Source organism: Homalodisca vitripennis, unplaced genomic scaffold, assembly GCF_021130785.1.
Source record: "Homalodisca vitripennis isolate AUS2020 unplaced genomic scaffold, UT_GWSS_2.1 ScUCBcl_3414;HRSCAF=8940, whole genome shotgun sequence".
In the NCBI taxonomy this organism is placed as follows: Eukaryota; Metazoa; Arthropoda; class Insecta; order Hemiptera; family Cicadellidae; genus Homalodisca; species Homalodisca vitripennis.
Window position 1 is genome coordinate 2,281 of NW_025779524.1, and position 12,294 is coordinate 14,574.

The window sequence follows — 12,294 nt, forward strand, 5'->3', positions numbered from 1 at the left end:
GTGGGTAATTGAAGAACTGACCAAACTCCAACCCGAATCAAGACAACCTCACACACAAAGCCTACCACCACAACCTGAGCCAAGGCAATCAGAAGAGGACAATCTGTGGGAAACTTTTGAAAAAAAGGTAGCTGAATTGACCAACTTTCAAACGCCAACTTTTTTCAGCAACAATATTGATAAATCAGTATATAGAACTACCGTATTTAGACAGAAAAGCGAATCCACTCCAGTTTTGGGAAGAGAGGAAGCACATTTTCCCTTCACTTTATAAACTAGCCCAAATGTATTTGTGTATTCCTGCAACTTCTGTTCCTTCTGAACGTTTGTTTTCTAAGGCTGGGATGGTTGCCAATGAACGCAGGAACAGACTACTGCCTAAAAAATTGGACAGTATTTTATTCTTAAACAGCTGGAGCAAGCCTACAGTACCAAATTCAATGTAGGATGTACCTATTCTGTTTAAACTGTGTAGTGTATAATACAGACTAACCTGTGACAAATAATTATTATATTGTATTATTATTATATTATATTTTTATCATATTATATTATTATTATATTACATTTGTATTATATTATAATTATATTATATTTATATTATTATAATATTATATATATATATATATATATTATAATTATTCATCCAATTCATTATTACAAATATAAAAAGATACTGTTTATTTCTTAGATATATGTTTTTTACGATGTCCTATATTCAATTGAAATGTTGTGCAACATACTCGTATAGTATAATATAGTAATACTTAAATATATTACACTATTGTAATCTTATGTGTTTAATTATTCATATACCATTCATAGGGAAAAGACATAATAAGATGTGTGTGTATATATATATTTTTAAATTTACATGCAATACCAAATATTACACCAAATTACATAAAAATTAAAATAGTTTAGTTTTTAATATAGTATTGTATTTTATAGGAATTAAATACAAGTGTGAACTAGAAGTATTTTTTATTTTTTACAAACTCCCACGTTATGTATAATACAGTGTTTAACTCAGATAAATGGTTCTAAAAAATGGAATATAAAATCAAGTAATATCGCGAATCAGTTCTGTTTTACTCGCATTCAACAGTGCAGGTCAACGAATTGCAGGAGTCGGGTGAATACTGAATACAATTAATTATAGTGAATACGAGTCGGCTGGAGGTCCGCTACCCGAAGATGTGAATAGCGAATCCGAGTCGGCTGACTCGAGTCACGACTCGAGTAGGTAAAGTATTCGAATACGAGTTGAAAGAGTATTCGACTCGGCACATCACTATTACACACTCCTCTGTCACAGGATATAAGGCGTCGTGCACAAATACATTTTCTTCAACGGCTACGGATTGGCACTGGATGGAGAATTCGCTTGGAAGTTCATCAGGGCACAAGTACCGATTACACCCATACGATTCTAAACCCTTAATGTTCTGTAAATACAGTCACCAGCTATGACAATCGTATCGATGGCCGTTGAAGAAAACTCAAAACCAAAGGCCTTCCACACAAGTGCACATGCAGAAATCGCAGTGCACTGAGAGTTTTTGCTCGTCCGAAACGGCTGCTCATTCCCTTGATGGAAAGATCCCTTAGTAATGCAACTAAGAGACATAGTTTCTACAGTAATCAGTTATAATATGTGGATGTAATATATGTATAAAAAACGTAACAAATATACAAACAAACGTTTTAAAAGTTTGTAAATTTTAAAATTAATCGTTCAACTACTATCAGGCTTTAAATGTCATAAGAGAATAACTAGGCAAACAGAAGCGACATAATTATTGCAAACGGTGTTAGACACGGTGTAAGGTACGTTGTTACGTACCGTACAGAGCTCGCCAGGATCAAACTACTTCACGCCGTAAACCCAAACAGTTCCCTTAATGGAAAGAGCCCTTAGCAATGCTAGTAAATGACATTAGTTCTACAGCAATCAGCATATGAAGATGCAATGTATGTATAAAAAACGTAACAGTTGTACAAAAACTGTTATGAAAGTTTGTAAATTTTATAATGAATCGTTCAACTACTATCACGCTTTAAATGTCATAAAAGAACAACCAGATTAACAGAAGCGAAATAATTATTGAAATGGTGTTTGACATGGTGTAACATACATTGTTACGTACCGTACAGAGCTCGCCATACTCTATCTACTTCACGCCGTGAACCAAACATTTCATTTTAAGTGCGTTTTGTCGCTTAAACCGATGGAGATAAGATAAAAAGTGACTGGACATTTTTTGTAGTAATATAATTTACTTTAGATGTTCTGCTCTCAGATTTTAGCTATAACCTATATTTCGGCCGGTTTTTATTATTTACGAACAGTCTGCACGGAAATAACTGGATTCTATTTCTATCTACGTAAATAGGGACAGAGTAATATTGGCTTTGAGGGTGTTTTGTCTGTTTTGCGGCCAAACCAATGGAGATAGAGCAAAAAGTTACTGAGCCTTTTCTGTAGATCTCGCAATTTGCTAATTTGATGGGTCGATTAGATTTGAGCTACGACCAACCGTTCGGCCACTATCGGGCTCCAAAACTTATTTTAAGCGAAAAAATCTCTGGAATGTCAAAATATTCGAGCGATTTGTCGCTTAATAACCCTTGAAGATAGAGCAAAAAGTCACTGGACCTTTTTGTAGTTCACTTCATTCCTGACTAACGATTTTTCGTCAGATCCGAGCTAACTCCAACGGTTCGCCTGCTATCGGGCTTACAAAAAAGGCCTACAAGGGTAAAAAAATGCGCGTTTTTTTATGCGAATTTTTTGAGGGTTTTAAAATTAAAAATTGCCGGTTTTTAGACTTTTCCTGTTGGTTATACGGCAAAAGTTACCTGCGTGCCAAATTTCAAGTTTCCAGCACTTCTAGAATAGGTTAGAATTTGCACCTATATATCAGTCAGTGAGTCAGTTACACATGCGGCTGTATAAGTATTTAGATTTTTTTTAATGTTCTTAAAATAATGTGTAATTTTATATTTTTGAGAAAAAAAATGTTGGTCAATCACACACAAAAAGCCGTGATTGAAAGGGTTAAAAGTAGTTTATATGTTTCTTGTATTAAAAAGTTTGTTTATCTGTTATTACCAGGAGGGAAGGGTTGCTAATTTTGGTTAGTTATTGCGTTTTAGTATAGATGATAACTTCACTTTTGTGTCTGGTATATTTTTTAAAGGAGAACCGATTCCATTTTAAGCTTCACTGAAATGCTAATTCTCTGCATAAACGTCACAATGCCGAGTTAAATTCTTTTAATCCAGAGAATAAATGCACTAAATAAACATCAAAACAATAACACAGTAAACTCACCGTAAACAAAGGCGACCCGCTCGAGACTGACGCACCGTAAAACAAAGGCGACTCGTTCGAGACTAACCAGCTGGCACACAACAAAAGGGAAGAAAGTGTTGGGTCAGTGTTGCCAAAATACCTATCGAAAATTATCGTATTGGGTATCAAAATACTCGTGCATTTACGGCCTTTCCAACGATGTATTGATCAAGTCTATAAGGCACGGCCAGCTCATTCAGGAGTTGTTCTTTTGCGCACGTGTTTAATTCACCGGAATTCCGGCGCGGGAATTTATATTAATTGGCTGTAGCCTATTTATATTAATTAGGTTCTTGCGTATAGTCAAAGCTAATTGAAAAGAATAATTTATTAGTTTAAACCCTATAAGCGTCCCGCACCGGAATTCCGACGAATTAAGTAAGCGCGTGTAGCGTCCACACCGATACGATAATTTTCGATATATATTTTGGCAACACTGACTCAAAACTTTCTTCCCTTTTGTTGTGTGCCAGCTGGTTAATGTCGAGCGGGTCGCCTTTGTTTACGGTGCGTCAGTCTCGAGCGGGTCGCCTTTGACAATGAATACAAACCTTATAAGAAGCGCAAAGCTTATGGAGAATAGTCTGCCAAGTTGGTTTCCCGCCAAAACGAGCTTAGCGCGTCCGCCGCTAGGAGCGCTTGTTTCAATGTCTGCCCTAAAGCGACAAACACGCCCTCCCTCCACCCCCGTTCTAGAGCAGCTTGTGAGTGACACGTGATCTATTACTGAAATCCAGCGCTTATTCCTTTGCATAGCTTTAATACTTCACTTAATTCGTTGAATCCTTTTATAAATTAATTATATTGTATTAATGTATAAGTAAAATAGTGTGTGGACTGTTTAAAGCGTGTAGTACGTTCTTTAAAAAACTAGTTATGTGTTAATATGAACATTGGGAAATAATTTTCTTCATTCCTGTGGCAATGTCAACGAGGAACAGTAACAAGTGTTCATATATCGGTTGTAACAACAACTCCACTACGAATAAGAACCTGTCATTTTTCAGATTCCCAACAAATGGTAATGAAAGGTATGTCAGGTCTATAGACTATAGACTATTAATATTAGGTAGATTCCATGCAAATCTGTATGGTCTTATACAATACTAGCAGGTATTCGAACTTCACAACGGTGAATGACCGGAAATTCATAAATCTTAGATTTCTCTTAATTCGTTAGGAGTATTTCGTTAATAAATGTATATAAGCTCACTTAAAATTATCTATAGTTAAAAACTTTTGTTAAGCCTGAAGTACGCCTGCTTATCTATGATACTATATTGTAGATACATTAAGATTTGTGTTTAACAAAAAGTGTTGTTTATAGACAAAAAAAAAACGATAAGAATTTTTGTTTATATCTCAGTTATCATGTATTCTAGAGCAAAACAAAAAAGTATTTTAGAATTCTCGGGTAATTTATATTAATAGCTGCTTTTAGGTGTTTTTTATATCTCATTTATTCTGTTTTTAATACTAACTAGCTGTTTCCCGCGGCTTCGCACGCGTCTCTTAAGCTTTGCCCGTATATTTCTTTGCCTTCAAATAGTGTTTGGATATTTTAATATACGTAACTACTGTGTTGTAATTGCAGTTTATAATGTGCAGGCGCTTTGATAACTTTTATATCTTGCAGTACAGCCTGGTGGTTAGTTACATCAATGGGCATTGCGTATAAACCTTCTACATAGAAAAATACAAATTTTCATAGTGATCGGTCCAATAGTTTCTGAGTCTATAAAGGACAAACACACAAACATTCATTTTTATATATTATGATTGCAGAAACAGTTTTAAACAAAATTTGTCGTTTCTCTTAAGCTTACTCTATGCTTTAAAACTATAAGTGTAAAGAAATTTATATATAAATATATTTTTTGTCGCATTATATATGTTTACAAAGAACAGCTGATTAAAAATTTGAAAAGACTCTTTCACTTAATAACATATGTTTGCTGCAATGCATTTCTTACGGGTATTTCTGTAACCAGTGGGGCGGAATCCTGAATCGGGAAAGGGATAAAAAGTATCCTATAACCTTCTACAGATCAAGACGAACAAATTAAAAAAAAAATTAGGCGAATCCGTCCAGCCGTTTGTGAGTGATGCTGTTACACACGAACAGTTTCATTTTTATATATATAGATATGTAGATAATAAACTAAATGTTTGCATTAACGTATTATTTTACCTCCCAAGAATTCTTAAACACTGTAATTATATTTATCTTAAAGAATTTATCTAAGTTTTCTTTTAAATTAATTCAAATTGTCTTGTTCTTTTAAATTTTTTGGTAATTTTGTCGTAAAATTGCATTGCATTGTAAATAGTACGTTACTGACTTACATGCATTGTAAGGTTCTAAAAAATGTAGTTATACCAGCTGCATTTTGTTTGGTTTCTCAAATTATATTTTTGTTACTCTGGATTTTTTATTGTTAGAAATATGTCTGGATTCTTTTTTAAAACAGTAATGTGTATAACATGTATACGCATACTTAATAAACAAACTGTGTTGATTATTTGAAAGTGTGATAATAAGCTTATTGCTCTTTTAGGAACACAGGCTATCAAATATTGCATAACATTTAGGTATATTGAGATCATAATTTGGCACTAGCTTTTCACCTCGTTTTTTTTTAGATGCCTTACATAGATTTTGAACAGCGGAAGAGATGGGTTTTATGACATTCATGACAATCAATTAAGGTTCAGATATTTATGTTCCAACAATTTTCGACATTCAGCCTTCAAAAATTCAACAAGAAAAATGTTATTGCATAATAACCCTTTGGCTATCCCTGAAAAACACTGGGAAATTAAACCAAATTGAATCAGCTCTGAGAAGGAAAGCTACTCTTATGCTCGACCACCCAACAAGAAAATCACTTCAGCTGTCTCAATTTCACCGTCAGAGGAAACCTTCAGCGATTTTTTGAGAGATTTCCAACCACTAAAAGATGTCGAAATATACAAGATAAAGACGAAGGAACCACCAATATCCAATTAAGCCCAACTCCAAGAAAAAAAGGCTCATGTACACTGTGCGCAGAAAAAATACAAAGCTAAAAAGAAACAGAAGTAGGCTATCGTTTTTCATAAAAAGAAGAGAAAATCAAAGTAATAGAGAAGATGAAGGTGCTGTTTTCCTGTATTTTCCAAAACTGTTAAGTGGAGGCCCTTTGACATTTTGTTGAAATGCAAATTAGACATCAGAAGAGACAAAAATGGAGCGAAGAGGAGAGAAATTAGTCTCTGTCGATGTATAACAAATCCCCAACTTTGTATAGGTTTATGATTGCCCGAGGATTTAAACTTCCATGTATTCGACTCATTCAATATTGGTTAAATATTCACAATATAAAGCGAGGGTTTAACAGGGAAGTTTTTGATAAACTGAAGACATATCTCATGAATGCGGAATAAAAACAATGTGTACTTATGTGTGACGATATGAGCAATAAGAGGTCTTTGGAGTATAATTCGAAATTTGATATCGTCGAGGGACTTGATGACCTTGGTCCCTTGGCAGTGACAAAATTGCCAATAATGCTCTGGTTTTCATGATTAGAGGGCTCAAATATTCATAGAAATGCCCAGTGGCGTATGTAATAACTCACAACTCGATAAAAGCATCTTCATTGGCCTTGCTACTTGATGTTGCCGTAGAAAAAAATCATCAATGCATCTTTATCGTTAAACGTAATTGTATCAGATCTTGGTTCAACGAATGCTGCTGCAATGCAAACTGTTGGGAGTTTCCAAAGACACTCCATTTTACCATTTTGGCAACGAAAAGATATTTTGTTTGTTTGATTTTCCTCACTTATTGAAATGTGTCAGGAACAACCTTTTAAAGCACGATTTCGTTGTAAATGAACAGGTTGTATCGTGGAAGGCTATTCGTGAGTTCCACGAAGTTGACAAACACTCTATGTCTGACTGTAGAGCAGCTCTAAAATCTCAGAAAGACACCTAAATCCGCAACCTTTCCAGAGAATGAACGTCAAGCTTGCTGCACAAGTATTTAGTGCGTCGGTGTCAAGGGGAATGAAAGCTGCCCATCATCTTGGTGTACTAAAAAATGAAACATGTGTGAAGACATGCTGATTTTTGGGAAAAGTCAATGACATCACAGATTGCTTGAATAGTAAAAATTTGTATGATAAAACACCTTTAAAACGGCCTTGAAAGAAAGAAAATACGAATATTATTAAATGTCTAGAAGATGCAAAAACATATATTTCATCATGGTCGGTTGTTGGAAGAACAAAACCGCCGTGTTTTGACGGCTTGAGACAAACCATACAAGGAGTGTTATCCCTGTACAAAGAACAATTTGCTGACGAGGAGAGTTTTCTCTTGACTGGGAGATTCAATCAAGACCCATTAGAAAATCTGTTTGGTGTTTTGAGAAGACGGTCGGGCTACAATTCCAACCCTTCGGCCAAAGAATTCAGGAGGAATCTTCAGCATTCATTATCAGTGCGATTAATGGACCCACCTTCTTCCGCAAATTGTGAGCCTGATGGAGACAACACACTGAACATTACCGAAAATGTCAACTCTGATGAAACCAGCACAATGACAATTGAATCCCACCAAGACAACAGTACTACAAATAACACAAATATATCAACAGGAAACAACTCAGCAATTAGTCAGATGAGGACTCAATCACTTCCCTCAAGTTAACGGCATTAGAGGACAACTGATTAGTTATGTAGCTGGATGGTTAGGAAAAAGGTGCCTAGATAAATATCCTTGCACTACTTGTGAATTATTGCTTGACAAATCGGAAACTTGTGAGCTGGACAGAGAGCAATTAATATATTTTAAGAGTTTTACGAGGCATGATGGAGAATTGGCCAAATTAACGAAACCGTCAAATACCTTTCATAATGTAGTCAAAACCCAAATTCATGTCTTCGTCAAGTGCTTCCCAAACATATGCTCTTTAAAACACATTAGAGCCCGGTTGACATATTGTTTATTCAATGAAACTGAAAAGACATATCCCAACTGGTGGGAAGAATGTAAGCCACATAAAATGTTTATGATGGATTTACTGATAAAATGCAAACTGTTTAACGGCGTCAAGTGGAAAACAAATTATTTACGGGATAAAACTCTTTTAGGCCCCCCCATCCACTTACAGTTCTAACTGCAGTCCTGGACTGAGACAGTCCGGGACTGCAGTTAGAACTGTAAGTGGATGGGGAATCCGGCAGGCGAATCGTTGGACTGTCAACTGTCGCACGGTGCGACAGTTCAACGATCGGACTGCAGGCGGAACTGCTAGTTAGTGGAGGCTCCCGTGACAGGCCACAGTCGACAGTCCAAGCTGCGAGATATGCGCATGCGCTAGCTCAGCTGCTCCGTGTCGGCCTCATGCGTCATTGAGTGGTGAGCGTTTGGTGGTTGCGCATTGTTTTGTTTGTGACGCGGCAATCATGGCCAGTTGGTCGAAGGATAATCTTTTACAGTTTATAGAGGAGTTTAGGAAACATGAATGTGTATGGAAGGTTAAGTCAAAAGACTATCACAATAGGGAAAAGAAGGAAGCAGCCCACCGTAGTTTACTATTAGTAGTGAAAGGGTTTGACAGTACTGCAACAAAAAGCGATGTGTTGAAGAAGATAAACAATATCAGAAGTGCATTTCGTAAGGAACAAAGAAAGGTAACAGCCTCTCAACGTTCTGGCAGTGGTACAGACGATATATATGTACCAAAGCTGTGGTACTACAGAGAACTTTTGTTTCTTATTGACCAGGAAGAATGTCTAGGAGGGACTTCCAACTTAGGAGAAGGAAGAGTCAGTGAAGACGAGGTAAGAGAATTAAATTACTAGTTTTGCGGTTAAATAATGTATTCACAATGCTACAACTAACTTACAGTTTGTCATCGGAGGTATTTTGTTTTCAAATAATCATTATAAACTAAGAGATGTATCTGTCTTGCCATTCCACTTTTCCTTTGTTGCTAAAATAATGAACAAATTTATTTCTTACTTCTTTTGCACTAGCCATTGGGCGATCGGTTTGTCTTACTTGTAATGCCATGTGATCGCTGGTTCTTGGTCCAGGCTTAGACACACCAACTTCGTCGTCATCTAAATCCAACCAGTCTTTAGGTGAGTACCTTTGAGGGATTGTCCTACGCAAATAGTTGTGCAGGTAGCAGCACGCAACAACAACACTATTCACTTTCTTCAAGTCAATGAAGGTGATTGGTTTTTGTAGAACCTGAAATCTCTCAGCGAGAATCCCAAAAACACTTTCGACCATTCGGCGTGCTCTTGAGAGTCGGTAGTTATATACCTTTCTAGGTTTGTTTGCAACCCTATAGGAAAAGGGTTTCATTATGACCTCAGTTAGGGGAAGGCGTCATCTGCAATGAATACGTATGGAAGAGCTTCGCCGTCTACAATGCCCTCTTCAGGTAAATTGAGGCTTTTATCTGTTAGTTTCTTGTTGAAGTCTGTCTCTTTCAGAACTCCTCCATCAGATACCCGGCCATTAACACCAAAATGAAAATAAATTATTTCATAGTTTGCACTAGCAATGCAGAAAAGTACCTGACTATGGAAACCCTTATAGTTATAGAAGTAAGAACCACTTCCAGGTGGTGGTGTTATGGCTATATGCTTTCCATCCATGCTGCCTAGGCAGTTGGGGAAATTCCATTTTTTCCCCGTACTCCTGTGCAATTTGTTTCCACTCCTCGGCTGTATTCGGTACCTGAAAACAATTCATAAACTGTCAGCTGTCATATTTCAGACCAGCGTTTTGTACGGAACAAATTTTAATGAAATCAAACCCATCGAGAACCGTATCACCCCTCGTTTTCCGTTCGCCACCCCCTCTGTAATTTTTTCAATATAATATTTTGAGAAAGTAATAAATAAGTAGTTAAGAATGTACTGTGGTGATAACTGAATCATTATTGATATTGTGGTTCATTATTAAGTAATGACAGGGTGTCTACCGGGCACGGAAATAAAGGAAATCCGCGAAAAGTCACGGATTTTGACATTTTTTTCAAACATTTTTTTTTTACAGGAGATGCTGGACGATTCACAAAAAGAACCATTAGATGCTGAGGAAAATGTACCAGCGCCCCAATCTCTACAGAATCCTCCTCAAGTTGCTCGAACCGCTTCCAATATTACCTCTGCAACACCTGAACCTAAAGATTCTTTTAAACGGCAAAAAAAATTGTCCCCGTGTGATCAAGTCTTGGTTAATATTGGACAACGACTGGCAACAACAAAAGAAGAAGATCACTACGACGCCTTTGGGAAGAACGTTGCTCAAAAGCTGAGATTGCTGAACAATGAGCAAAGGATTTATGCGCAGAAAATCATTAATGATGCCCTGTTTGAAGCAGAACTAGGTGGACTAACACGATTTGCTACAGTTAACCCAGGTATTCTTTACTCAAGTTCCACAACACCATCGGCAGCTAGTGTTACCCCAAGTTCAGGAGGTAGATCAACCTATGAACCAATGTATGATGATACAGCAATGTCTGGCTTCAGTGTCAACTATACAAATCTAAATTAAGTGTTCTATTATTAACAAGTAGGCTTAAACCTGTAAACTTTTCACAACCCAAGCTGTGCGGTTTTTTTAGTAGGCCTACTCCAGTAGTTGAGTACATTGAGAGTTATATGTTGAACAAATTACATTTATTATTTTTTTTTTGTTTGTGGTGAAAATATTTTGCACTCAATTAAAATTACACTTTAATCTTTATTCATATGCGGTACTGTTGTGAGCTGCCATGTGTTTGTAATACTAGATTGCAATGTTATGTTTGACAGTGTCATAGTTTTTATAATTATTACTTTACTCATTTGTGGTTAAACATACACCATAGGTACGTATTACTTTTTATCTTTATACTTACATTAATTAAATTGATTTTTTTACTTTTTCTTCCTTAGTTATAAAAAGTAAATGTGTTGTTTGTACAACGCAACAAATACAAGTATGGATAATATAATGTTTACAATAATTTTGTATGAGTTTCATTACCTTTTACTACTTTATAAAAATGGTTAAATGTTGTGTGCACACAGAAATGAACTCGTAATCGTTAGAGATACTGGAGTTGTAATTTAAAATTAGCAAAAAGTAGTGACATAATACAATGTGTAGGCTATGTACCTTAACAAATCCATAAGCAGATTAAAAATATTGTAATTTCTTAACAGTATGTTGGCATTCGAAAACAACAAAGACCTACTTTATTTCTTTTTCTAACTTTTATCTGGTTTCATATTTTGGATTTTTCAAAACTACTTGAAACACACATTAGGCTACTAACCTTGCAATAGTCATTCAAGGCCTTGACAATAGCTGAGCAGGTCTCTGGAATTATTCTTCCTAATGTTTGGGGGGAAATTCTCGTTGAAAACTTTAAATCTTCCATTGTTCTGCCAGTGCTTAGATACCGCAATGTCGCAGTCAGTTTTTCATGTGGTGTAATGGCTTCCCTCATTTTTGTATCTTGTTTGGTAATCAATGGTGTTACTATACGTAATAAATCAAAGTACGTTTTCTCGTCCATTCTTAAGTAGTTTTTCCAGTCTCTAGGATATGCTTCAAGCTCCCTAAGAAGGTGAACGTGGTTAAATCTCTTCCTCTGAAGCCATTCTTTTTTCCACATTTGATGCCTTCGTTTCTTGCGTTTTTTAATAGCTACCGCTATTACAGCGTATGCTGCCAAATCTTCAAACGTAGACATTGCACTTTAACTTCACATACGATAAGAACTTAGAATGCACTTTTCCTACAGCCACAAAACGAATAATATAACTAAAAATATAATAAATAATATAACGAATAATAACTACAAAGTACACACCTACGGCAAAACACCGGAAAGACTGACCACGACAACCACGCCACCGAACGGACTGCGGTCCGCG

General features: G+C 36.1%; 1 protein-coding gene across 1 annotated transcript; it reads left to right on the top strand.

The window, feature by feature from the left end:
- The first annotated feature begins 8,505 nt into the window (after positions 1–8,505).
- Positions 8,506–11,278, top strand: LOC124372516. The gene is made up of 2 exons (XM_046830915.1): positions 8,506–9,189; positions 10,421–11,278. The coding sequence occupies exons 1-2, from the start codon at positions 8,812–8,814 to the stop codon at positions 10,922–10,924; spliced, it is 882 nt and encodes a 293-aa protein (XP_046686871.1). The 5' UTR covers positions 8,506–8,811; the 3' UTR covers positions 10,925–11,278.
- The last annotated feature ends 1,016 nt before the right edge of the window (positions 11,279–12,294 follow it).